The sequence below is a fragment of the Delphinus delphis genome, chromosome 15, assembly GCF_949987515.2.
Source record: "Delphinus delphis chromosome 15, mDelDel1.2, whole genome shotgun sequence".
Lineage (NCBI taxonomy): Eukaryota > Metazoa > Chordata > Mammalia > Artiodactyla > Delphinidae > Delphinus > Delphinus delphis.
In genome coordinates this window covers 40,200,208-40,227,456 of record NC_082697.1, presented here as the reverse complement: position 1 = coordinate 40,227,456, position 27,249 = coordinate 40,200,208, and the positions used below count along the sequence as shown (strand labels likewise).

The following is a 27,249-nucleotide window of genomic DNA, read 5'->3' as shown; positions in this document are numbered from 1 at the left end:
ACTGATAGAGGAAAGGAACTGATGACTTTGTTCGGGGGAAGGGGTAGCAGGGAGTTAAGAATCTCTAGTGGATGTTTTAAGTCTGAGATCCAGGCAGAGAAGTCAAGAAGGCAGTTGTAAGAATCTGGGGCTTAGAGAGAGATGGAATATAGATACAAGTTCAGAAATAGGAAACATAGAGCCATGGAACTAGATGAGGTCACCTGGAAAGAGAGTTGAGATAGAGCAGAGTGGAGGAGAGAGGAGGGGAAGGGAGGAGAGGAGAGAAAAGAAAGGAGAGGAGCTGGGGAAAAAGGAGTCAGTAACGAGCCCTTGATATTCCAACATTTAGAAGCTGGGTAGAGGAGGAGTCAGGCAAGAGTTTGAAAAGGACAGGCCTCTGAGGCAGGAGGGAAGTCAAGAGAAGAAAGGGCATGGGCAGACAGCACCAGTGATTCCAGTGCTGCTTAGTGGTCCAGTGAGATGAGGACAAGAAGTGACCAGGGGATCTGGCTGCGTGGAGGTTATCGACCACCTTAAAAATAGCAGTTTCTTGGAGGAGGGAGCAGCAGCCAAAGTGGGGTGGGTTGAAGAGTATGTGGGAGGAGAAGCTTTGGAGACAGTGAGTGTAGAACACACTTTTGAAAAGGCTGAGTGTGAAGTGAACAGAGAAATGGGGAGTAGTTACAAGGAGATGCCATGGGATAAAGGTTTGGTTTTGTTCATAGAAGATACCAAAGTGTGTTTGGATGACGCATGGGACTAGAACAGGGGCAGAAACTGGTGATGCAGGAGAGCAGAGCTTCAGGAGTAAAGGCTAAGAAAAGGAAGGGTGGGATCCAGTTTCCCAAGAATTGACCTACCTTCAAAAAATGAATTAAAAGGCAAAATTGATAATGTTTTATTCTTTAAGAACATTTGTACTATACTGTGGGAGTTATCCTACAATAAAGACAGCTAGCATTGTGTGTCATATCCATAAATCATATCTAATTCTGATTCTGGGATTCCGAGTGTTTTTTTCTTTTTTTATATAGATTATCATTAGGCTGATACTAATGATTTACTAGGAGCTACACATGAATCATTTGAGTTATTATTCTCCTTCTCTTTCTAATATTTCTATCAGGCAATGCATTCGCTAGAGTGAAAATTGGAGATTACCATTACTATGGCTACGGGACTAAGAAAGACTATCAAACAGCAGCCACGCATTACAGCATCGCAGCCAAGAAATACCACAGCGCACAAGCCATGTTCAACCTGGCCTATATGTACGAACATGGTTTAGGTATCGCAAAGGTAATTGTGCTGGCAATAATCCAACCTAGTAACGGCAGCTGTACAGGAAGGAAAATGTATAACGTTTTACATTTCATTGATGTCATCAATGTAGAGAAAACGACTTAATATTTGCTGAGTCCCTCCCACATGCCAACACATTTTATGTATCCTGATATAACCCTATGAGGTAGAATTTATTTTCTCCATGACGCCCAAGGATGGAACTAACGAGGAGAATAAATCTAGTCTTGGCCAATTTGATTCATAGTAAATTCATGCTTTTTCCAGCAACACTAGTAGGCCCTGCCCCCACTGCCTTCCACCCACAAGCCTTTTTCCATTAAAATTTCCATTGACTCACAAGCTCTCAGTAATAAGGAGAAAGTGAGAATGAGATCAGAGCTGGATACAGAGGTGGCATTAATCCAGAAACGTCTTTTGAAACACCCACTGTGTACATGACATAATGCCGAGTGCTCTAGAGAAGCCCAAGAAAACAGATCTCCATCCTTCAAAGACTACACCCGACTTGAGGAGATGAGGCGTATTCATTAAGAGGGCTAACACTACAAGGTGATAGCGGGTAGATCCTTCAGACAGTCAGTGTAATTAAGGCAGAAGATGGCATTAGGGTCTGACAGGGTGAGAAAGGTGATTACGATAGCCAGGTGTTGGCGTGTTATGTATACCATGTCATTTAAGTCACATAACCACTCAATGAGACGCATCCTATCATTGTCCTTGTTGTTTGCGTCAGGAAATCACAGTGCAGGTTAAGTCATAGGGCCGAGTTTGCAGGGCTCATTGGTGGTGGAGCCCTCATTCGAACCCAGATCTGGCTGACCCCACATTGCTGCTGGAAAGAGTTGGGCCCGGCACTACTGAATTTTCTATGCTTTCTTTTTCCTTCCAGTTGTGATAGTAATTGGGAATTATTGGTGGGGAATTTCCTAGCTGACAACTGCTCATGTGCACACGGCTGCAAGAGCTTCTCATTCAGGTGCCAACAATCCAATGGTAGAGACCCCTGCCTTCGGGTGCTCTCCTGTGCCTGCCTCTTGATGGATCACTTTTCATCATCCCCAGAACCCTAAGCAGTAGAAAGAATGTCAAATCCAAATGCAGTCTGTTTTCCCCATTCCTAGCAGGTGCAAGCTTCCTGTTTTATAACATTGGGGCGGGCAGGACTGGCTCAAATAGCTAGAGTGGATGATCCTTTGGATGTTATTAAGCCACACTCCCTTCCCCTCCAACTGTCATCCACATCTGTAAAACAGAACAGCGATACAAGCCCTGCCCCAGGCTTTGAGGATAAAACCAATAAGCCTTTGTGAAAGGGCTTTGTAGTGAAACAGTGTGTGGAATGACTTTTTTAGATCAGAAGAGAATGTGAGCGATTGCTAAGTAAGACTTCAAGAGGATTAAAGCTTTTGTTCATCATTCCCCATGTAAAACATAACAATATTGGTGAGAGGAGCATTGTGTGTATAGGATAAAAGTGACCCCACCCCATGGGTTAAATTCAGATTAGCTCTCCTGCCCCCATATGAATCCAGAAGGATTTAACAGCCCCATTGTCCTCACAGTGAGGTCATTTAGCAGTGACTCCCTGGGGTGGGGAGAGCTGTCCTCTCAGGACACAAGGCCGACTACACAGCCCACTGTGTCGGGTGTTCAGTTTTCCTCCTTCAAGTCACTGCTGGCTCTCTCCTAGGCACTTTCTACACAATGTCCAAAAGCAGTTGTCGAGACATATATTTCATACATCTAGAAAAACTTTGAAGTTTCTCTCTAGCCACATTTCTGTTCTTTTCGGTCGGGGTTCTTGTTAAATCGTGGGTAGTTCATTTTGATCAGTCTCTCTGTCACAGATAAATTTTTTCCTACAGAAAGTCTCTACCTATAGAAAAAGAAAGAGGCTGAGCTTAACCTCAGACCTGGACACGGGAATTTTAGATTTAGTTAATGAGGGAATTTTAGATTTAGTTAATTTAGTTAATGAGGGGCCATTGCTCTTTGTCTTTATTAATTTCTTTTGTTTAGCAATTAGTAAAATAATTACCAACTAGCCAGGGGCCAAGTTTATTAATCTTGCTATCTCGTAGTCAAATTAATGAGGAGATATCACCTCTTCTAATTTTTAAAATGAATATGCTGATAATTAAAAGTTCAAAGCTTGTTCCATTTATGGTTAATGAAAGCAAAGCAGTTAGAACAGGCTTTCATAGCACCCAAGACATGGAGTAGTTATGCATGTCTTCAGCAAGGCTCTTCGCAATCCTCTCTATTAGTTAAACCTCATGCAAACCAGTGGGACAGGTGAGTCTAACATCATTACCAGGATTTCTCTGAGAATCAAAAAAAGTTTTGGTAAACTCTGAATGTAAGCCCCCTGGAAAAAGGAAGTAAGGTATAAATCGACTCTTGGTAAATCAGTGTAAAAATATGGGTCATTATTTTTCTCATCCGTCTTTAGGAAAGGATTTGGGACTAGGGTGATGTAGGTCAATTATCCCAATAGCTTCACTGAGAAACATCTCATTCCCCAGTTTCCGCCCTTGAGTTAAGCTCACTTGACTTAACTGTGGACCAGGACTGACTGTACCATTGTTTTGGGAACACAAAATAATACCTAGGGAGAAACTGAGAGATGACCTGAACTAATTTAGAAATATAAGCACTCGGCTCACAATTTGTTATGAAACTCCTTCTCAATTTATACTTGATTCAGAAGTCCTTCAAAAATTTAATAACCATGAAAAAAACCTGTTGCCCATCCTCTCCTGCCCATTCCTTCTGGCCTTATCCCGGTTCAGGCCAGAATTTCTACTTGTTGTAAAGGATCCTCAGGGGTCTCCCATTCTAGTGTTCTTCCTTGAACTGTGTGGCCAGAGAAAGCTCTGTCCACCAAAGATTTACCACCAACAAGAAACATCCACACTTGACTGTTGAATGTGTTAAACCATTGAAATTTGGGAGTTTATTGGTTGCAGATGTTGGCATTACTTTAGTTAACACACAATACAGCTAACGAAGCCCCACTGGGTTATTCTGGATAAAGTATAACTCTAGTACTGCTACCCCTCCACCACACTCCTCCCAAAAGATGCACACACACATGCACACAAATACAAGCCAACAAACACAAAACTAAAAGAATCTTACTGACTTTCTATTGCTTAATGAAGTCCAGACTTCTTACCCTGGCATTCAAACCCTCCCTGACCTAATCCATCTTGACAATAATGGCTTGATATGCCACTATTTCCCTATATATCTTCTAGACTGCTTTTCCTTTCCCCGCAAGACCTTGAACTGCACCCTCCTGACCTTAGGTCACATCACCCCATTTGCTGGAATGATCTTCTCCCACATTTTTGCCCATTGAAGACCAATCCATTTTTCAAAGAATAGCTCCAGTATCATCACCTCTATGAACCCTTCAATGAAGCCCTAGATTTAAAAGACATCTGCTTCTAAACTACCATGGTAATATGCCTTGCTTTTCTTCATTCATTTATTTACTCAAATATTTATCAAGTCCTTGTTTTGTGTCAAGAAGGATCTGAGAACAAGACACCCTTCAAAGCGTTCATAGTCTACTGTGGAAGAGACACGTCCATAACTAAAGTGAAAGCCCAAAATGATGTGCATGCATGCACACACAAGTGAAATACTATAAACTTGTTAAAGAGGAAACCATTCAGGTAGAAGAATCAGTACTGTCAGATTCTGTTCTAAAATGTTTTTGTAACATAGAGTATAAGACACACATGATGCTCTTTTTATGTTTTCATTTTTTTCCTTTGTTTTGTTTTTAAAATGGAAGAAAGCAGGTATGTTTTAAGATACTGACTAGAAAATCTATCTAAATTAAGAAAAAAGGTGAGAGGAAATGAGTTTCAATATATATAGTTAGACCTACTAAATAACACATTTTTTGGATCCTACAGGGAAAACAAAACCACATCTACTGAATAAATTATAAGTAGATCTGTCAAAAATAAAAGTAATTATGGCACGAAGCATTTTTATTTTTTTCATTTGTCTGGTCTGACCTCCTATGGAGTGTTAGAGCTGAAGCTTTAAACACCAGAATAGAATTATTTTCTGGAAAGGCCAAACTAAAGTTTGACATTAAAATGGCCCCCTCGGAAATATGACAGGACAAAATATACATCTCTTAGAAATGGTCATAACCTTTCTTGAAATACATGTCTATTATCTAATGAAATAATCAGAAATGTGCAAAAAAATTTGTGTGTGTATACCTTTATTTATTAGAAAAAAACCCTACAAACAACCAAAATACTCCAAAATAGAGAACATGTTATATAAACTATTGTGTGTTGGTATACTACTCCATTATGTACTTTATGGCCTAGTGACTAAGTGAGCAGGCTAGACGCAGACTCTCTGGATTTGAATCTCAGCTCTGCCATTTACAAGTCATATGGATTTAGATAAGTGACTTAACCTCTCAGCGCCTCAGTTTCTTCATCTTTAAAATGAAGTTAATAATATCATCTGCCCTACAGAATTGTAACAGGGTTTAAGTAAACGACAGTGGTGAATGTCACACAGTAAATATTTAATAAGTACTAGCCATTATTATGAAATACTGTACAACCATTAAAAATAAAAGTATTATAGGCTAAAGGAATATCTTAGGACATGGTATATTTTTTGAAATATATCGTTAACTTAAGAAAACAGAAGACAAAGTATCATACAGAATGAAAAATTCCTAAATTAAAAGTATGTATGTATGAATATATACAAAAACACTGGAATGCTGGAAGGATGTGTATGAAATATCAGTAGTTACCTCTGTACAGTGAGATTGTGGGTGTTTTTTCCTTGTTTGTTCACCTCTGTATTTTCAAAGTTTCCTCTAATTAACATATTTATAATAAGAAAACAAGAATGAATTATTCAAAAAACTACCTCTGTCCCAGTATAAGACATTTTTGATGACACCCAAAGATTCGGGGCTGGAAAACTCCTGAGTCATGTAACTGAACAATTTTCACAAACCAGATCCTTTATTGCTGGAGAATTCTATATCTTTAAGTTATAAGCAGCTTTTGAACATGTGAGCATAGGGCGGTACTTTGGCACACCTGACATTAGAGTTAGAAACACTTAAGAAGTCTGTAGATAGGTTTATATAATCTCCTAAATCACTGAATTTAAAGCAAAATAAACTCAAACGTACCACAGAGAAGTTAAATGTAAGTGGACTGGATGTGCAATGGACTTAAATAATGAACCCTAGACATCATCAAAGCACAATTTATCACGGGGAATTTTCTTTGTGTGAATGGTTTGGATTTTTTTTACTAAGTAGGATCAAAGAACAAGCAGTCTTTTCTAGAGTCTAGTAATAAAATTTCTTTTATATGGGTTGCCCTAATTAGGCAGAAGGGTTTAGGATTTTCTTTCTCTGCGAATTTTAAAGAAAGACTTTCCTATCGCACCCCACCCCCATTGCGAATCGTGAGGCCACCTCGGCCGGGAGCCAGCTCATCCCACTTTAAATGGTACTTCTCTGCTATTTTTCATTATAAGCTAAGCAACTGAATTGTGATGTTTGTGCCTCAAGAAATAAATTAATAACTCTTGCCTGCCTCAAATAAGAAGGAAGGAATGAGATATCGACAAAGGTTGCCTCTCCTTGAACGTCCCATCCAAGTTAACATGCCTGTCACGTGTGGAGGTAACACTGCTGTTGTGATCTGTAGGGTGCTTTCAAGTGAACACCCTCTGAATTTGTTGGAATCAGAGACACATTTAGAGTTTTTATAACATCTATTTTCTCTGTTGCCAGGAAGATTTGTTTGGAACAGTCTCCTGAATTTTAATTATTTTAAGCAAGCATTATTCCTCTTTCTCAAACAAATACATTTACCAGTCCACGAAGCTTTGGAAAAAATTAAGAAATGACAAGCAAAACATAGCTGAGAGGACACCACCCAAGAAATGGGTTTAGCAGAGGCCTCAAGGATTCACAACTCTTGAACCCTGTGTAACGGGGGTCTGGGAGATGGAGAGGAGAAACAGAGAGATACTGGATGAGCACAATTTGTAAAAAATCCCTCTTCTTCCCCTTCTTTTGAAAATAATCCACAGGCACCCAAGCAAAGTATAATTCTGGCACTGGCCTAGGGTGCTTCAACCTTTAAAAGCAATTCTACTTAGCCTTTTCATTACTCGGTTTGGGAAAACAAAGCAAATATAAAGCAAACAAAAACAAGCCGTAAGTAGGTGAAAATGAAAGATTTTTGATCTACCATGGCGTAATTTAATGGGGAAAAACAAGTTCCTAAAAATATAGTACGTCATTTATGGAATCAAATTCCAGCCTGAGGACCAAAATAGTTTATTCGCTCATTCCTCGTTTATTCACTCATTTGATAAGTATTATCAAAGACTTGCTATGTGCTTAGCACTTCATTAAGCACTGGGAATTCAGGGGTGAACAGGCAGTGCAAGCCTTTGTCTTCAGGGACCTGGAGACAGACAATGAATAAACAAATCCCATAACTTCAGGTATGATAAGTACTAGGAAGTCACTATCTGTATTGCCATTTGTTTGGGGAGATGTACTGTTAGTGTCTGTTCTCCTGCCCCTTTAATTGGAATTATACTTAAGGTCTGGTCCAGAGATATCCAAGAAAGCTCTTTGGAGTCTGTGTTGGTTTTCTATGGCTGCTCTAACAAATGACCACAAATTCAGTGCCTTAAAACCACACACATGTATCTCACAGTTTCTGTAGGTGAGAAAGCTAGGTGAGCTTGACCGGGTCCTCTCTGTAGGGTCTCACAGGCTGAAATAAAGGCTGTGCTCCTTACTGAGGGCTCTGGGGAAAAACCTGCTTCCAAGCTTATTCAGCTTGTTGGCCAAATTCAGTTTCTTGCGCTTATAGGACTGAGGGCCCCATTTCCTTGCTGGCTGTCCACATTCCTTCTCCTGTCTGCGTGGCCCCTCCACAAGGGCAAGTTGAGTCCTTCCCATCGCTAGAATCTCTGACTTCTCCTCTGCCACATCTCTCTGCCTTTCTCTTCTGCTCTCTGAGAAAACTCAGTGTTTAAGGGCTCATGTGATTACACTGAGTCCACCAGGTCATCCAGGACAATCTTCCTATCTTAAGGTCTGTAACCTCAATCACATTTGCAAAATTTGCTTTGCTATTGTAACATAACATATTAACAGGTTCCAAGGATTAGGGCATGAGCATCTTGTGGGGGCCATGGGGGAAGATTGTTCAGCCTACCAAAGATAAGTTACTGTATTTCAAACTATGGATTCCATTTAATTTCTCCCAAAGAATCTGTACCTAATGAGTATGGGCTGTTCTTCTCTTTCCAGGACGTTCGCTTGGCCAGGAGATTATATGATATGGCTGCTCAAACAAGTCCGGACGCTCACATACCTGTGTTCTTTGCCCTCACAAAACTGGAAACTGTGCATTTGTTTCGAGATATCCTGTTTTTTAATGTAAGTTTGTCTCAAATACGTCCCAAAAATCTCTGAAAACTCCAGTGAGCAACTCTTGGGAGATGGGATGGAGGTAGATGATGGTTCTGAATGAAGTGGGAGGCTTCGATTTATTTTTGACAGAATGTCTCTTGCCAGCAGTTTACCATGAGATGGAAATGGATGAAATTGGACAATACCCTTGGACCATACTGGGATTTATTTGTGATTGGCCTAATTGTTGCCGTGCTGATCTTCTTGCTTAGAAATCGCTACCTGTAGGATCTGGACCACAGAAAAAACTTGCTCACGGGGACCAGTTCACTTCAAGTCATCTTCACTAAATAAAAAATTTCCCCGTCAGACTCAGGAGTCTGCTGCTGATTTCCCATATAGGCCTGTGATGGAAAATGGACAAAGGTTGGGACCCATCCTCTGAGAAACCATTCCAGATCTCCTGCTTAGTTGAGGTGACCACTTGGGGAAGAGGGGATTGCTGGAGACTGATCACCTAAGATTTCCTTACAAGCTTCTCATCCTGGGGATCTAGTCCTGAGTTAGGGATAAAGACCACCCATTTTCACGTGGTTGTGACAGCCTGTCCCCTTTCGAGAGGACAAATGGGTTTCTTGGCTCCTACAGACATACTCCGCTTCGGGAGAAGCGGAGTTTTGGGAGGGCAAGAACACAGATCCCTCAGAATGTGATAAAGGCAAAAATTACAAACAGATGCTTTGTCTTATGGGAGTGATCTGGTGAACCACATTCTATCTCCAATGAGCCGAAATTCTTCATGGCATTGCTGTGCCAGGGGGACTGACTCAGCCTCCTCAGCCGGGGGCCTTCTATCAAAGCTCCCTTAGCAGCTGTGCAGTGAACGGCACCATTTGGGGTCTCTCCAGCTTGTACCCCTCTCTTCCATTCCTCACTGGACCCCTGTGGAATCCCCTTTGGAGTATCCATAAAGGGAGAAATTACCAGCCTCCTAGGACAGAGGCTAAAGGGCCCGGTTCTTTGTTTCCTCTGACAGGTGAAGCAGAGCTGCGGCCCAGTGCTGGGGACAGTGCAGGGAGAGAAGAGTGCAGGAGGCCCATGACTTATGTGAAGGGCCAGTCTTGGATCTCACCCTCACTGAGCCTCAGTTTCCTGATCTGCAAAGTGGGAAGATCTTCGAGATCTTAGAGAGCTGGTATGAGAATGAATGGGATAATGTATGTAAAAGAATTATCACAGGGTCCGGCATCTGGAATAAACTCCATAAATGGTAACTTGTAATATTCTCTAGAAGCTCATGGCAAGTTGCTTGGAATATGCGGACAGCTGAGTTGATAGCACTCAATGCGGTTTCAGTGCCCTGCAGTTGGTTCTCCAGCCAAAATGCTGGGTGTTTATGTAGGAAAAGATTGTGCTTGCCTACTTGAAAACCCAAACTAGGGACAGGAAAAGAGTTAATTAATAATGTCGATCATGGGAATTACCTGGCAGTCCAGTGGTTAGGACTCTGAGCTCTCACTGCTGAGGGCCCGGGTTCCATCCCTGGTCGGGGGAACTAAAATCCCATAAGCCTCGCAGCACAGCCAAAAAAAAAGAAAAAATGTCAACCATGATCAGAAAGGGGAGGGAAATGGATTTGGAACCAAGCCTGGGTTTGAGGTCCAGCTCTGTCCCTTAGTAGCTCTATGACTTTGGGCATAATTTATCCAAACCTGTTTTTCCTCCATAACATAGGATTAATTCCTTCCTGACTGGAGATTTTTGCAGTTTCAATTAGCCTGACATCACAAGTGCTTTGTAAACATTGTACACACACATACTAGCCACAGTCATTTACCTGGCCGTTGACTACCCAGGCTTGTCTGAGGTCCGAGTGTTTACAATTTCCTGACACAATCCCTAACTTACTAGAGAGTTCCAGTTCCAAAGGAATGATAAAAGCCCCATTCACAAATGTGAAAGGAAGGAGCAGGCATCCAAACCTCAGGTCAGAGCCTAACGGACAGGAGGCCCGTGCAATTATCGCTCTCATGTGTCTGGAATGTGAGCACATCAGAGACGGGATAAGTGCAAAGAGGGGAGCGTGGAAGGTGAGCCCCGGTTCCAAGACTGGGTGAAAGATGAGCTCCTAGGAGGTAAAGCTTGTGAAAATAGCTGCAGGCGGGGTGGAAAGAGAGACTCTGCAGCTTGCTAGGTAGAGTAGAACGCTGCCTGAAATGCAGGAGCAAGGGCAGCGTGAGCTCATCAATTTCCTGTTTCAGCTCGTTGTTCCAAGTAAATGTGAGCCACAGGCTTTGAAAGAGCAAGTGGGTCGTTTAGGGTGTTTGAATCATTCAAACGTCTGTTTCTGGGCCTCTGCTCCAGAGCCTCCACTGTAGCAGCTCTCACCACCGCGGTGCATGGACTGTACACCTGCCCGCACCTAGGCGGCTTTGCGGTGACTGACCACTGGTCACCGTGCACTATTTTGCACAGAGCCTTCACATAAGTGTCTCAATCAGAGTACTTTTGGTTGCAAGAAAATACACCGTGTCAGCTTCCCCGTGGTGTCCAGCCAGCCCAGCTGCGAGCCCTGTGAGAGTGGTGGCTAGGCCTTCTCATCTCTAGGTATCCAGGGCCTCAGATATAGTAGGTGCTCAATTAGCACTGGATGACCAACTTGCCCACACCCACCTTCCTCACATCCAACCTGGTCCAACCCACCCTCTTCTCAACACAAGCTCGTCACGAAGTGCACAATGACTCATGTTTTTATAACTAGCACAGCAGCTGGTCCTTCAGAGTTCCCAACTACAACGCAAGGGAGGTTGAAATGGAGTTTATCTGTGATTCATACAGTTTTCTCTCCTCAGGAAAACGGATGCTCTGGAGCAGGCGCTATACCTTTTAAAACTCCCGATGCCAAATTAAACCAGAATCTCTGGGGGTGGGAGCCAGGCAACAGAGCCCAGGTCGAGGTCTACTGTAACCCGCAACACTGAAATGTGCTCTAAACAAATTCGGTGTAAGGGGGTGACTCTGGGTTTTGCAAAAGACTCAGTACCGAAGACCCTTGGATGGAGAGCTGTGCCAGGGACGTTCACAAATGTACCTCCTGCAGGGTGGGTGCAGTGGCTGGGCCTCAGCTCTGCTGGGGTTGCATGAGTGACATCAGGCCTGCCGCAGGGCGCTGGACAAGACTCTGGAATATCTATGTTCCAGGTCTGTCCTCCAGAACCAGCTAATGACCTCAGGCATATCAGTCTCTCTGTGGGACTCAGATTCCTCAACTGCAAAATAAGAAAGATTTCTCTGATGTCTTACACCTCAAAAGTTTTATAATTCCAATCCAGCCTCTCAGGTATAACATTAAGATCTATAACAGAAAAATGCCTTAAAATCTTTCCATGTGTGGCAAGAATAGAATTACTTTTTAGGCTGTGAGATTATTTCAATTCTTAGCTTTTGTTCCTTTTTTTCCCGCCACCTAATTAATTTCATCCAGCATTGGTACCTGTGTTTTGATATGGAAACATTTTTTGTGGTGTGTGCTTGTGTGAAATGAGTTATCGTAATTTGTGTTTTATTAATCAGAAAATAATTTCTAGGTAAAGATAAAGTGCCTCTGGAAAAAAGGAATATTCAATCTTCGCCTAATAGAATATTAGAGCAAATCTCTTATATTTGAGATTTGGATTTTGCCATAGAGGCAAAACAGCTGTCTGAGGTCCTATGACTTATTCTTTTTTAAAATGGAATAGTGACTCTAAGTGGCATCTGTTTATTAATCAATCTTCTTGTGTGAGCAAGAGGGATTTTATGTAGGACAAATGGTAAGCTAGCATCACAACAGCAGTCAATAATTTGTTCTTGAAAGCTTCTCTAAAATTCATTCTATCTAGGAAAATAAGAGCTAACATATCATGCTTATAATGTGCCAGGCACTGTTCTAACCGAATGTATTATTAACTCATTAGAGCTTTACAACTACCTTCCCAGGAGGATACTGTATCATCTTCCCTCTTCTCCAGAAGAGGAAGCTGAGGTCAAGTAACTTGTCCAAGGCCACACAGCCAGGAGGACCAGGTCCAGAGTAGAGCTTTTAACCACTGCACTGGATTGCCTTGAGAAAGTTCATAAACAACTTTTGCAAGATAACTGAATGTTAAGTTTTCCTGCAACCATTCAAATTATTTAACAAGCCTTCACAATGCCAGGCATTGTGCTAGGCTAATGTTTCCCCAAACATGTTCAAAGTCTTTCAGGGTGCTCCTTGATAAAAGGGTTATTGGGTCATTAAGTCTGGAAGATGCCATAAAATATAGACTCCTCTGGGAGAGTCACAACAACATGAGCACATTAAAGATTCTGAGAAGTCTTATAGGATATATCCATTTAATTTTGTTTGACCCAGCTTTTCCAACCATATTTAGCTCCGGAAACTCTTCCTCTCCCCCTGCTCTAACCGCTACCTTCTTTTGTAGCACCTACTAACAGCACTCTGTAATCTGAGGGCTACTGCACCGGACATGTAAGTCATCTTATGAGCTTGGCTTTCCAAGCCTTCGGAAAGGGCATTTACGCTCTGCTGGGCAATGTACTAATGCGTCTAGGAATGGCGCATGTCAGCAGTTGAGTGACTTACAAAAGGTAAGCTGGTTAGTGGTAGAAAGGGGATTCAACAGGCAGGTCTGATTTCATAAGTCATGCTGATCACGCTACCGGGCCACCCTGGTATCTAATGACAGCTGGACATCTTGCCTGGCCTGGAGACCTATCATCCCACAATATAAGGCCCAGTCATCTCTGATGTAGGCCTTGATGTGACCTCACATCACGGTTCTAATCTTATTCTCCAGGACGAAGCCCTTCCCTGTTTCCTCCCTGTTTCCAGTCCCCCTGCCCCTTGCTATCCGTGTCCATGTGCTGTGCATGATACCCAGATTCCACCGGGATAAGAGCTTAGCCTGGAATCCCAACCAAGTGGCTGATCCCTGGAATTTGAAGCTGAATGTGTCCGGTACCCACTGCCTGTCTTTCCAGCATCCCGCTCCTTGATGGGCTCGCGGGGATCCCCGTTGTCTGCCTGGCAGCGAGTCCGTCTGGGCCATCTCTGCGGCTGACAGAACGCTGGTTATAGCAGTAGCACTGCTCAAGGGGTTGAACACTTAGCTGAAAGGCAGAACTTATGGACAGAAAACATCGTATAAAGTGCTAACGGAGATGGAACTCACAAAAGTTCAGGATGGCCTGGGACAAGAAGGCAAGATTAAGTTGAGCTGGATAACCGACTGAGCTGAGAGTGGAAGGGACCTGGAAGAGTTTGGAGGGCAGGCGGCTCCACAGGGACAGATCCCAGCACAGGGCTGAGCATGTGTTAGAGGATGGGGTCACCTGCCTGGTTCCAATATGCTGGTTGGGATGTATGTTTATGGGGGGGAGTGGAGACATGGTGAAAAGAGTGGTCTCTCACACAGAAGGCTCTGGCCTCCAAAAGAAGGCAGCGTGATAAAATTAAGTGCTTCGTCCCATACAAGACTGAAGTCACATATTGGCTCTGCCGTGTATGTGACCTTGGAGAAGTCACAACCTCTGTGAACTTGTTTCTTCATCTGCAAGATGGGGACAGTGTAGAACTAGTATCTACTCGATAGGGAGCTGTGCTGATGAAATGAGAATTGAGAATGCTTATCAGAGGCTCAGCACACTGCCTGGCAGGAGCATAATACACATTGTTTTAAAAGGAGCGCTTGGCCAACCCGCAGCACCTTGGTACAGGGTAAGTGAAGCTGCTTTTGCTGAGAAGCTTAGCTGGCTTCAGATGAAATCTAAAGTTAACACTGAAGGGAAAAGAAGTCCCCAGATGTCAACATGGAGACTGAGAAACTGCAAGGATGGGAGGGCAATCCTGGCTACTTCTGTCTTGGGACCCAGATCCTTGGGTTGAGCTGAATGCTTCTGAAATCATCCCGCTCGATGGCTCACAGCCATTTCCCACCGTAACGTAGAGGAGGGATGTCTCATGCTCCCCTCAGTGACAGGGGCTCCAGGTGGCCTTGACTCTCAACCAATGGGTGGAGGGTGGAAAAACATTTCGTTTGAAAAAGGCCCTCAGGAACTTTCTTGGAAGGCAGGCCTGTGGCCTCTTTTGAGATTTGAGTACAAAACCTGCAATTTTACAGATGAAAATCCTGTGGTCAGAGAGATGGTGACAGCCCACGTGTCAGGAACCAGTAGGGCCAGGACTAAACCCAGACCCCCTGACCCCCAGTCCCTGCCCTTCCCTCTACTTCTGGGGTTTTGGCAAGGGCTGCCAAGTCCTCCTTTGGGACTCTCCTCCCCGCCGTCTCCCATTCCCAGTCTCAACCCAGGCTCCTACCACTGTGACCTGGAGCTGCCCCGGACGGTTCTTCTGCAGGGCTGGCTCTGACACGAGTGCTGGCTGTCCTGAGCACACGCACGAGACTCCTGTACGAGGAGTCTGGGAACCGGCCGGATTACAGCCGGACTTGAAAGTGCAGGCAGTTTATCTTTGCCTGGTTTTGGCAATGGCCTGCAGGACCAAGACAGGATCAACTCTGGCTTTTAAAAACCCTTAACCATTTCCACAGCGCTGTGCTCACCTGAGAGCCTGGAACAAGCACGCAGCATCAACAGTCCATCCTGATAACAAGCTGTCAGCAACTCAACAGCTGAGGCAGGAGGGACTGACTGAGAAAACCACAGCCACTGTTACCTCACTGAACTCTCAAGGTCAGAGCCTTCCTTCTCACGTTCCCGGGTTTCATTATGGACTCGCCCCATCAGGTTTCTTGAAAATTGATCCTCGTATGTATTCCTAGGAAATGAAATTGAAGCCTACTAAATGTACCATGGGAGGTTAGTTCTACTTCGAGATACCATGGACTCAAACCTCAAGGTAAGCATATCTCGGGCCCAGTTTTCCCCGAGAACAAAGGTAATATGGTAGTTTATGCTGACTTTATACAATTTCAAGTAAGCAGAATATGTTCTATACTTCAAGGAACAACTTGGCATACCCTGGGCACCTAACTTTTCCCAAAGTGAGCATATTAGTTATCTAAGGCTGTGTTAACAAATTACTCCAAACACAGTGGCTTAAACAACAGACATTTATTATCTCAGTTTCTGTGGGTCAGGAACGTGGAGTGGCTTAGCTAGGTGGCTCTGGCTCATGGTCTGTCATGAGACTGCCGTCAAGGTGTCACCTGAAAGTCACACTGGGGTTGGAAGATCTCCCCCGGGTTGGCTCCCTCGCTGGCAGGTCTGTGCCGTCCTCTCCAAAGCACTGCTTGATGCCCTCCACGAACGGCGCTGGCTCTCCCTGAGGTTGTGATCTCAGACACAGCGAGGAGGAAGTGGGCCTCTTACTACCTCCTCAGAAGGGACACACCATCACTTCCATATTCTATTTGTTGGAAGCGAATCACTGAATTCAGCCCAGACTCACAGGGAGGGGAATGAAGCTCCACCTCTTGGAGAAAAGAGTATCAAAGAATCTGTGGATGGATTTTAAAACCACCACAGACGCCAAAGCATTATTTCCCTATTTGTTAACAACAGTACCTTCCGCTTTCTTCACATTTGTTTTTTTAATCCAGAGAGATAAATACCTGTCAAGTATCCAGGCAGAGAATTAAAGTACCCCAATTTCTGGAAGGGCAGGTCCGCTTATTAGTTTCCTGAAGATAAACTTCACATTATTAACAGCAGCAATAACAACCACCCCACCTCGAGCCCCTCTCTAAAAAAAACCCTCAAAACTTTCTTCTTAGGCAAGAGAGGCTAAAATAATCATTTACAAAGGAATAAAATAATCACTATGCCAAGTATTCTTCTTTTCCCCAAATGTCTTTTAATGTTTCTTTCCTACACAGATGCCAATCCATGGTTAAATACTTTTTTTTCATCCTTACTTAAGGGATACACACTGAGTTATAAAAACTATATCTTCAATATAGGCCATACTGTAATTGTTTCCACCTAGTGGATAAAAATGGTACTAAAAGGGTTTGGAAAACAAAACTTGCTTCATAGCTACTTCAGGAAGTATACCTTTCTGTAGCTGTAACTTTTTACATTCATATCACAAACTTGGTATCTATGGGTAGCTTCCATCTCAACAAATCCTGAAGAAATTCTTTGTTTTAAAACTGTAAGTTTTCATGAATACTGCCACCTCTGTAATTCTCTAGGCCAACAACCTGGAATACTGCTAACAACCAGGAAATAATCCAAAATGTATCCCAGCAGCCAGCAGATGTCCCAGGTCCACCGCCTGAAGCCATGTTAGACTGACGACTAAGAGCGCAGAGAAAAGTCGGGAGCCCGGCACATGGGTCTCGATGGGGACTTGTTAAGGGAACCAATAAAGCCCATGCATTTTACTCCAAGAGTCCTTCTCGCAGAACCTCCTCCCTCTTTCCTACCTTAAACCCCGACCTAGAAACCTTCCAATCTGAGTTCTAATCTTACACATCACAAAGGGGCAAGAAGAACTGACTCAAGAAAGTTCGTTTCTGTAAGGCCATTGAGATTGACAGCAAGTAAGAAAAATGCAGGAAAAGAGACAAACCACCTCATTCTCGGGGCCAGTCAGTGTAGGAACAAGCAATGCAGTACAAGCTGTGATAGTAACTGTCAAGTTATAAAGTTATAAAGCTATAAAGAAAAAAAGTTGTGATAATAACTGTTGACTTATAAAGAAATGGTTATGTTCTATACACTGTTTAAAATGTAACACATTTTGGAAATATTTTTTTAAATTTTGTGGCTTAAAAGGATGAGTCCCTAATCATTTGGAAAACACAGCTATTCAGAAAAATAAATTTCCTGAAGGTTCCAAACAATTAAAGCTTAATAGGTACTTCAAGCAGATATTAACTAAAAGAAATAATTTTACTACTGTCACTCACATTAAAATAAATAATTTTACTACTGTCACTCAGGTTAAACAATAAGTGTTCTCAATTCATTGGGTTAATTCCTCTTTATTTTTTTAAACCAATGGACCTTGTTTTTGAGATTGCTCAAGGTAGATTCCTCCCCAGCTTCACCCCACCACCCACATATTCTCTGTTGGCATGAAATAAATGAAAGTTAATATCCTTGGTAAGAAACTTCAAATTTTACAGAAAGATTAAAAAGTCAAAGTACAACCCTCCCTCCTAGCTTCTGCCCATCTCCTGCACCCCCGACAGACATTCAGACACTGGGACAGGTGCAGAGACATCTGGTTCCTCAGTCCCTGTCCTCAGCAATAACCACTTAACAATGCTGCATGCATTCTTCAAAAACAAATATCAATACATATAAACGCCGGTCATTTAGGAAACACAGACACCGTGGAATATGTCCTTTCCTTAGGCATCAGTTCACACTTTAATATGTAGGAGTTTTTTGTTTTCCTTTCCTTTCAAGTCGGAAAATTAAGCTAAAAAAAACCTTCCCCAAATTCTGCTGCCTAGGTATTCTTTTCCTTTGTATTAAAAACAAAAAAGCCACAAAGAGTATCCCAATTTCTGATATCAATGAATGTCCTAACTGAAGAGAGCAAGAACAGTAATTTCTTTTTCTCCTACAAAATTCTGGTTTCTAACTGTAACTTAGCCTATGAAAGTGTACATTTTCCACATAATTTAATTTGATTCAAAATGGAGCTGAATATCTACCACGTAAGGCATAGCCCTGGACTCAGGGAGAGCTTGGTGCTCATGTGGCAGAGGGAGGGAAGGCAGGTGGGAGACACACAGAGAGAAGCAAATCCTACAGTAACTCCCCTAGGGCTGAGGAGGAGGCAGGGCCATGTGCATTAAATGAAAAGGACAGCAAATGGCTCGGCACTGACTGGCGAACACACTCGTCCTCACTCTTGGGTGCTTCCCAGCTTCCTCCTGGCTGCCTTATCACCACCTTCTTCCATCTATTCTACACTGTCTGAGCTTGACTGGTTCCAATTCATTTTGATCATGACAACGGGACAGTGGACCTGGATTAGAATAATATTGCCAAAGACCTCAAACAACAAAGGGAAATCAAGCAAACAGCACTTTTCATCACTGTGCAGATACCTTACATGTAATTTTGCCTCTGTAATTCTTTAAAATGTTCTCCTCTTAACTAAGGTAGTATATAAAATGATAGGGGTCTCACCCAGATCATGGTGGTGAGAAAGAAATAAGATTATAATTCTGATGGTTTTTTAAAAAAAAAAAGGTGAGGAAGGATTCAGTAAAGGTAAACACTCTTCCAAAGTACAAAACTACTTAAGAGCTCTAGAGAGGTTCATAATCCTCTGTTCCTCTTCAAAGAGGAACATAGCAAAGAAGACAGTATCACAAATAATTCTGGCTTAAGTATCTTAGAATAGTTGTTATAAAAGACTACATTTTTATTCTAAATGAGCCAGAACACGAAAGAATCTACCAACTTGTCATTCTCCTCATCTCCACAGCTAACGTCCTCTCACAGAAATAACACAAGATCAGAAGGAGAAAAAGGTACAAAATGTCAGCATGGGTAATGTTTTTCCAACAAGTCAGGAATTTACGTATGTTAATATATTTGTGGATTTTTCATAGAAATATCTTCTTGCTTTTGGGCTGACTTTGTAAATAAGGCACTCAAATTACTAGATAACAGTATCCATATGAAAACAGAAAACATGTGAAACTGAAATTGTTACTAAATATAGAAGAGTATTAGGCTATTCTAATTATTAGAAAAGTCTGACAGTAAATAGCTTATATATTGCTTCTTGTTTCAAAATGCAATAATTTTAGATGTGAAAGACCCATCACTGATGAAAAGTCTGGACTATGTTAACATTGAATAAAATATTTATTGTGATTTTTTCCCCTGGGACATAAGATCATTTATTTTTCCTAGCTCTCCAAATGACACAGTTGCCGAACCTCTTTTAGCTGGTCTCGCCTGAAAATAATGATAAAGATTAAAGATATTAGAAACTGATAAATATCATAGCCCTAATTAACCCTCTTAATGCTGTCTTATATTTAAAAAAAAACAAACCACCCTAAATAAATAAACAGTAATTAGTAAATGGAAACATGAACCCACTAAGAAAAAAATTGATCTGTCTTAGTAATATTACCTGTGAATCATGATATTTCCATCCTATCATGTAATAGATCTGATAGGTGGCAGGTACAGAACCATCCTCATTTCCGTACATTTCTATAAAGACAAATCATGGTTAGAGTCTGAAAAGAATGCAAGTAGGAAAAATAAATCTGCTCAATGAAAGTCATGTCTTCCAAAGAGAAATGAATATTAGAATACTCATGGGATTCTGAGAATGCCTCTTGTGAAAAATCCTCCACACCGAGAAGCTGACAGTAAGGAAATAGTAAGGGCTGCTGGGAAAAAGGATACGTAGCCACAGGATCTGCGTTTTGAAAGGAAGGACAAGAAATCTGATGGTGCCCTAACAGGAAAGGAAAATGTAATTTTAGGGGATAAAGATGACAGGGCACAAGTTGGTCAGTGGGACCTGGCTGGGAAGAACGGTCAGCTCCCTTACCTCTGTACACTGCTGCAGCCGCCAGCATTGTGTCTCGGTGCAGAAGGGCTTTTCTATTCCAAGCACAGTTACTCTCACCCATCCCTAAAATACAGGCAGTTTGAGATAATACAGCAAATACCCTGAGCAGCTCAACATCACAGATTTTATCTTATCTCACCCAATGGTATACCCATTGTCCCCCTTCTCTAACAGTCACATAAGATAACCTAAATAATCTCATTTTGCTCTCAGATCATAGCTAGTTACTCTAAAGCAAAACTACTTGAAGCTTCTGGGTATTAAGTCAAATTTCAGGAGGCAAACCCTATAAGTAGGCTTTCCTTGGCAGCAATGGGCTGTGGTAGGCCAGTTGGGCAAAAGCAAGGCGACTGGCCCTCCAGGTGAGTCATCAGGCGTTGGCAAGGGCCTTTCTAATGATGCCACATTTTTATGCCCCTTTTAGCTGCTCTTTGAGGAGGACAAGACATTGGTACAACATCTCACTCCTTCTAAGTAAGCCGTAAATGTAAGTATGAATGTGAAGCTTGGAAGAGGGCTTGAAGACTCATTAGGTAGTACCAAAACTACAATGTGTTTTCAGATTTTATAACATTCTACTGATCCCAGATTAGGAAACAATTTTGTACATTCTCTTCAGGGGCACTTTTCTTAATGTTTTAACATTTATTTTTAGATTTCTTTCCTTCAAATTGACAGCTAAAAGCTAGGATTATGTCAGTCTATTGTTCACTAAAAATTAATGTTATATATTTAATATTTTTTAATGCATAGAGTCAAACAAAATTACTTTGAAAGACCACATTTTAAACTAGTTTGCAAAATTAAAAGAATTTCAAAAGTAAAAATCCTTTACATTTATTCTCTATATGCTACATGATCAAAAATCGGTTTCTTAGTTGTTTTTCAATAAAGATACCAATAAACTTCCCAATGTTGGTATCCTTTAGTAGTTTAAAAATAATAACCTCCCAATTTTTCAATGGGCTTATTAAAACAATCAGCAAATTAGCTGGAATAAGTTCTTCTCTCCAATCCCAAAAGGTTCCTATTATTCCCTAAAATAATGAAGCTCTGAAACTAAAAGGAATGTCCCCATATCATTTGAGTATAAGAGCCCTAATTCATGAAGAACGAAAGACATACAAACTAGTAGATGAATCACCATGAAGAAGAGGGTGGATCTTATTCTTGTGGTCATGAAGTAGCTACATGACCTTAGTTCCATCTCTCTGGGTCCTCAGGTTGGCCAGGCTAGACGATCTCTACAGGCTTCCAGTGCTAACATTTTAGACCCATTACATAATCCAATTTAAAAACATTCTCCCACATCATGAGTATCAACTGAATCAAGAGACTGAAGGTCAACTGGAACTTGTACTGGAAGGGTTTATTGCTGATAATGGCTGTGGCGCTTTCATTCCTGCTTAACTCCCCATTGGCATGACTTACACATTGGACAGAGTCAACACCAGTGGAAAACAGGCCTAATTTTTTTAATGGAAATAGTTAATGCACTAGAAATTTTAAATGCCTTCTAAATAACTGGTATTAGGACATACTAATTAAGATTATTAGGCACAATGCTCTTTCTGATACAGAAACTCCAGAGCACTACTGTATAGCACAGTAACTCTGCTGCTAGGGAAGCCCACCCTTCCCTCACTTGAGAACCTCCCTTCTCCTTGGGGAAGCAGTGTGATGTAGCACACAGAGTCTAGACTTCGGGATCATAATCCAAGTTCTGGCCCTTACATAACCTGGGGCAAAGTCACTTAACCTCTATTAAACTCAGTTTTATCATCTTCAAAATGGAATGATAAAACTTCATAATGCATCATGGAGGACCTTTACTGGAGATCACCTGGGAAACACATCTGGGACTTCGGACCAGCTCTGGGCTTTGGGATAAACAGAAAAATCTGGGAAGCAGGTAGCTGTTAAAGACTCTCACAGTATTTTTAAGGTGAAGTTCAACTGCTTATTTAAAAAAGTCTAATTTATTATGGTTTACTAGGAACAATACTGAGTACTGTAACAACTGAACTTACCTTAAAACTACTGTGAAAGCCTCCAAAACTTTTCATGCATTCATCGGCTGATACACAACTTGTTCTGTAAAATTAGGTCAACATTCTGGACTTTCTTCTGTGAATTAATAATAATAGCAGCTTAAATGAGAAACACCACAACCATCAAGAAAAAAGTGTAACACAATGTAAAATGCCAAAAACCAACTGGAAGGTAACACCAACTTCCAGTCTGCAGAGAAGCACCCCTGGAAGTCTGCCAAGCTCCTCCCTCCTGCATTCACCCCTCGACCACTCTTCTTCCTACGTCAGCTGCCTCTCACCTTTTCAGTGGAGACTGGCTAACATTTCAGGATCTGAGTCAGGCTGCTACACTGGGCTTAAATCCTGGCTCTACCACTTACTAAACACATCGCCTTGGGCAAGTTATTTCGGTCTGTGCCCAGTCTCCTCATGCAAAACAAGAGAGGTTAACCATGCTAGCTAGTCTTACCTTCCTCATGAACATGCCTCATAAACGATGCTGGAGGGTGAGCTGCCTCACACATCAATCTGATTGTCCCTCCTCTGCACAATAGTCTCCCAACAGACTGCAAGGCTGACCTGATAAAGTCTAGATAAGCCTCTAATGGACTATCCTGCATCATTTCCCGTCATTTTCCCATTCTACATATTCAAGCAATACTGAATTACTGTACAGTTTCGCAGTTAGGAAAGTGAAGGCTGAGCATAACCTCTTGAGTCTCCATGGTTCTATATAGGCCTTTTCCTTGGCCTGGAATGCAAGGCCCCAACCCCCCAAAGGTGCACCCACCCCTTCATTCTTCTAGCAAACTCATTTTAGCTTAGGTGCTGCTTCTTCTGCAAAAGCTCCTTGATTCCCTAAGCAGATTTAGGGATTTTTCTCTGTTTCTCCCTGCACTTATAAAAAGAATTATCTCACTTTACAGTTAAAAGCATATGTCTGCCTATCTCTGTGTGTCTCTTTCTCTACTGGAGCATGAGTTCCCTAAGATCAGGAACTGTTATTTCCAACACTGGCTCGGTGGTTGGCACATAGTACATGCTCAATAAATGGTAAGTGGATGAATATAAAATCAACCAGTTAACATTTATAGCAACTTTGTTAAATATCACTTTTACAAGTTATCTTTAGATAAATTCATCCTAATCCTCTTCAGAGTAAGAGACATTGAGACTCCGGGAGGGCTCATGCCAAGGAGTACTTTCCAGAACTTCTGCTGTCAGTGTACTTATCCCTGCGGTGAGCCACAGCCACCCCCCACCTCTGCAGGAGACCCTCCAATACTAGCAGCCATGTGGCTGACAGGGTCTTGGTGCTACGGCCGGGTGTCAGGCCTGTGCCTCTGAGGTGGGAGAGCCGAGTTCAGGACAATGGTCCACCAGAGACCTCCTGGCTCCACATAATATCAAATGGCAAAAGCTCTCCCAGAGATCTCAATCTCAATGCTAAGACCCAGCTCCACTCAATGACCAGCAAGCTACAGGGTGGACACCCTATGCCAAACAACTAGCAAGACAGGAACACAACCTCACCCATCAGCAGAGAGGCTGCCTAAAATCATAAAAAGGTCACAGGCACCCCAAAACACACCACTGGACACAGTCCTGCCCACCAGAAAGACAAGATCCAGCCTCATCCACCAGAACACAGGCACCAGTCCCCTCCACCAGGAAGCCTACACAACCCACTGAACCAACCTCAGACACTTGGGGCAGACACAAAAACAATGGGAACTACGAAGCTGCAGCCTGTGAAAAGTAGACCCCAAACACAGTAAGTTAAGCAAAATGAGAAGACAGAGAAATACACAGCAGATGAAAGAGGAAGGTAAAAACCCATCAGACCAAACAAATGAAGAGGAAATAGGCAGTCTACCTGAAAAAGAATTCAAAGCAATGATAGTAAAGATGATTCAAAATCTTGGAAAAAGAATGGAAAAAATACAAGAAACATTTAACAAATAACTAGAAGAACTAAAGAGCAAGCAAACAATGATGAACAACACAATAAATGAAATTTAAAATTCTCTATAAGGAATCAATAGCAGAATAACTGAGGCACAAGAACAGATAAGTGACCTGGAAGATAAAAAATGGAAAAACTACTGCAGAGCAGAATAAAGAAAAAAGAATGAAAAGAATTGAGGACAGTCTCAGAGACCTCTGGGAAAACATTAAACACACCAACATTTGAATTATAGGGGTCCCAGAAGAAAAAGAGAAAAAGAAAGGGACTGAGAAAATATTTGAAGAGATTATAGTTGAAAACTTCCCTAATATGGGAAAGGAAATAGTCAATCAAGTCCAGGAAGCACAGAGAGTCCCATACAGGATAAATCCAGGAGAAGCATGCCAAGACACATAAGAATCAAACTATCAAAAATTAAATACAAAGCAAAAATATTAAAAGCAGCAAGGGAAAAGCAACAAATAACATAGAAGGGAATCCCCATAAGGTTAAGAGCTGATCTTTCAGCAGAAACTCTGCAAGCCAGAAGGGAGTGGCAGGACATACTTAAAGTGATGAAAGGGAAAAACCTACAACCAAGATTACTCTACCAGCAAGGATCTCATTCAGATTCAACAGAGAAATTAAAACCTTTGCAGACAAGCAAAAGCTAAGAGAATTCAGCACCACCAAACCAGCTTTACAACAAATGCTAAAGGAACTCCTCTAGGCAGGAAACACAAGAGAAGGAAAAGACCTACAATATGAAACCCAAAACAATTAAGAAAATGGTAATAGGAACATACATATTGATAATTACCTTAAGTGTAAATGGATTAAATGCTCCAACCAAAAGACATAGACTGGCTGAATGGATACAAAAACAAGACCTGTATATATGCTGTCTACAAGAGACCCACCTCAGAACTAGGGAAACATACAGATTGAAAGTGAGGGGATAGAAAAAGATATTGAATGCAAATGGAAATCAAAAGAAAGCTGGAGTAGCAGTTCTCATATCAGACAAAATAGATTTTAAAGTAAAGACTACTACAACAGACAAAGAAGGACACTACATAATAATCAAGGGATCAATCCAAGAAGAAGATATAACAATTGTAAGTATTTATGCACCCAACACAGGAGCACCTCAATAATTAAGGCCAATGCTAACAGCAATAAAAGGGGAAACAGACAGTAACACAATCATAGTAGGGCACTTTAACACCCCACTTTCACCAATGGACAGATCATCCAAAATGAAAATAAATAAGGAAACACAAGCTTTAGCGGATACATTAAACAAGATGGACTTAATTGATATTAATAGGACATTCCATCCAAAAACAACAGAATACACTTTCTTCTCAAGTGCTCATGGAACATTCTCCAGGATAGACCATATCTTGGGCTACAAATCAATCCTTGGTAAATTTAAGAAAATTGAAATCGTATCAAGTAACTTTTCCAACCACAACGCTATGAGACTAGATATCAATTACAGGAAAAAATATGTTAAAAATACAGACACATGGAAGTTAAACAATACACAACTAAATAACCAAGAGATCACTGAAGAAATCAGAGGAAATCAAAAAATAGCTAGAAACAAATGACAATGAAAACACGATGACCCAAAACCTATCGGATGCAGCAAAAGCAGTTCTAAGTGGTAAGTTTATAGCTATACAAGCCTATCTTAAGAAACATCTCAAATAAACAACCTAACCTTACACCTAAAGCAATTAGAGAAAGAAGAACCAAAAAACCCCAAAGTTAGCAGAAGGAAAGAAATCATATAGATCAGATCAGAAATAAATGAAAAAGAAATGAAGGAAATGATAGCAAAGATCAATAAAAGTAAAAGCTGGTTCTTTGAGAAGATAAACAAAATTGATAAACCATTAGCCAAACTTATCAAGAAAAAAGGGAGACGACTCAAATCAACAGAATTAGAAATGAAAAAGAAGTAACAACTGACTCTGCAGAAATACAAAGGATCATGAGAGATTACTACAAGCAACTATATGCCAATAACATGGACAACCTGGAAGAAACAGACAAATTCTTAGAAATGCAAACCTTCCCAGACTGAACCAGGAAGAAATAAAAAATATGAACAGACCGCTCACAAGCACTGAAATTGAAACTGTGATTAAAAATCTTCCAACAAACAAGAGCCCAGGACCAGATGGCTTCACAGGCAAATTCTATCAAACATTTAGAGAAGAGCTAACACCTATCCTTCTCAAACTCTTCCAAAATATAGCAGAGGGAGGAACACTCCCAAACTCATTCTACGAGGCCACCATCACCCTGAAACCAAAACCAGACACAGATGTCACAAAGAAAGAAAACTACAGGCCAATATCACTGATGAACACAGATGCAAAAATCCTCAACAAAATACTAGCAAACAGAATCCAACAGCACATTAAAAGGATCATACACTATGATCAAGTGGGGTTTATCCCAGGAATGCAAGGATTCTTCAATATACGCAAATCAATCAACGTGATACACCATATTAACAAACTGAAGAATAAAAACCATATGATCATCTCAATAGATGCAGAGAAAGCTTTTGACAAAATTCAATACCCATTTATGATAAAAACCCTCCAGAAAGTAGGCATAGAGTGAACTTTCTTCAACATAATAAAGGCCATAGATGACAAACCCACAGCCAACATCATCCTCAATGGTGAAAAACTGAAAGTATTTCCACTAAGATCAATAACAAAACAAGGTTGCCCACTATCACCACTCTTATTCAACATAGTTTTGGAAGTTTTAGCCACAGCAATCAGAGAAGAAAAAGAAATAAAAGGAACCCAAATTGGAAAAGAAGAAGTAAAGCTGTTACTCTCTGCAGATGATATGATACTCTACATAGAGAATCCCAAAGATGCTACAGAAAACTACTAGAGCTAATCAATGAATTTGGTAAAGTAGCAAGATACAAAAT

The 27,249-nt window shown here is 41.4% G+C and overlaps 2 protein-coding genes across 5 annotated transcripts in view; one reads left to right on the top strand and one right to left on the bottom strand.

The window, feature by feature from the left end:
- The window catches only part of SEL1L2 (SEL1L2 adaptor subunit of SYVN1 ubiquitin ligase), a 57,964-nt gene extending 48,869 nt beyond the window's left edge, over positions 1-9,095 (top strand). The window contains exons 13-14 of the mRNA XM_060032901.1: positions 8,636-8,764; positions 8,903-9,095. Of these exons, the coding sequence (XP_059888884.1) occupies positions 8,636-8,764; positions 8,903-9,025 (252 nt within the window). The 3' untranslated portion in view covers positions 9,026-9,095. The remainder of the gene's footprint in view (positions 1-8,635; positions 8,765-8,902) is intronic.
- Positions 9,096-19,562: 10,467 nt separating this feature from the next.
- Positions 19,563-27,249, bottom strand: part of NDUFAF5 (NADH:ubiquinone oxidoreductase complex assembly factor 5) — a 32,573-nt gene continuing 24,886 nt past the window's right edge. Inside the window, exons 9-11 of one of the 4 annotated variants that reach the window (XM_060031252.1) lie at positions 20,280-20,363; positions 19,851-19,933; positions 19,563-19,669 (exon numbers count right to left, since the gene is read on the bottom strand). In XM_060031252.1, coding sequence (XP_059887235.1) covers positions 19,577-19,669; positions 19,851-19,933; positions 20,280-20,363 — 260 coding nt within the window. In that variant the 3' untranslated portion in view covers positions 19,563-19,576. Of the gene's footprint in view, positions 19,670-19,850; positions 19,934-20,279; positions 20,364-22,330; positions 22,428-27,249 lie in introns of those variants that run through there. The other 3 variants (XR_009522103.1, XR_009522104.1, XM_060031253.1) reach the window with 3 other exon arrangements.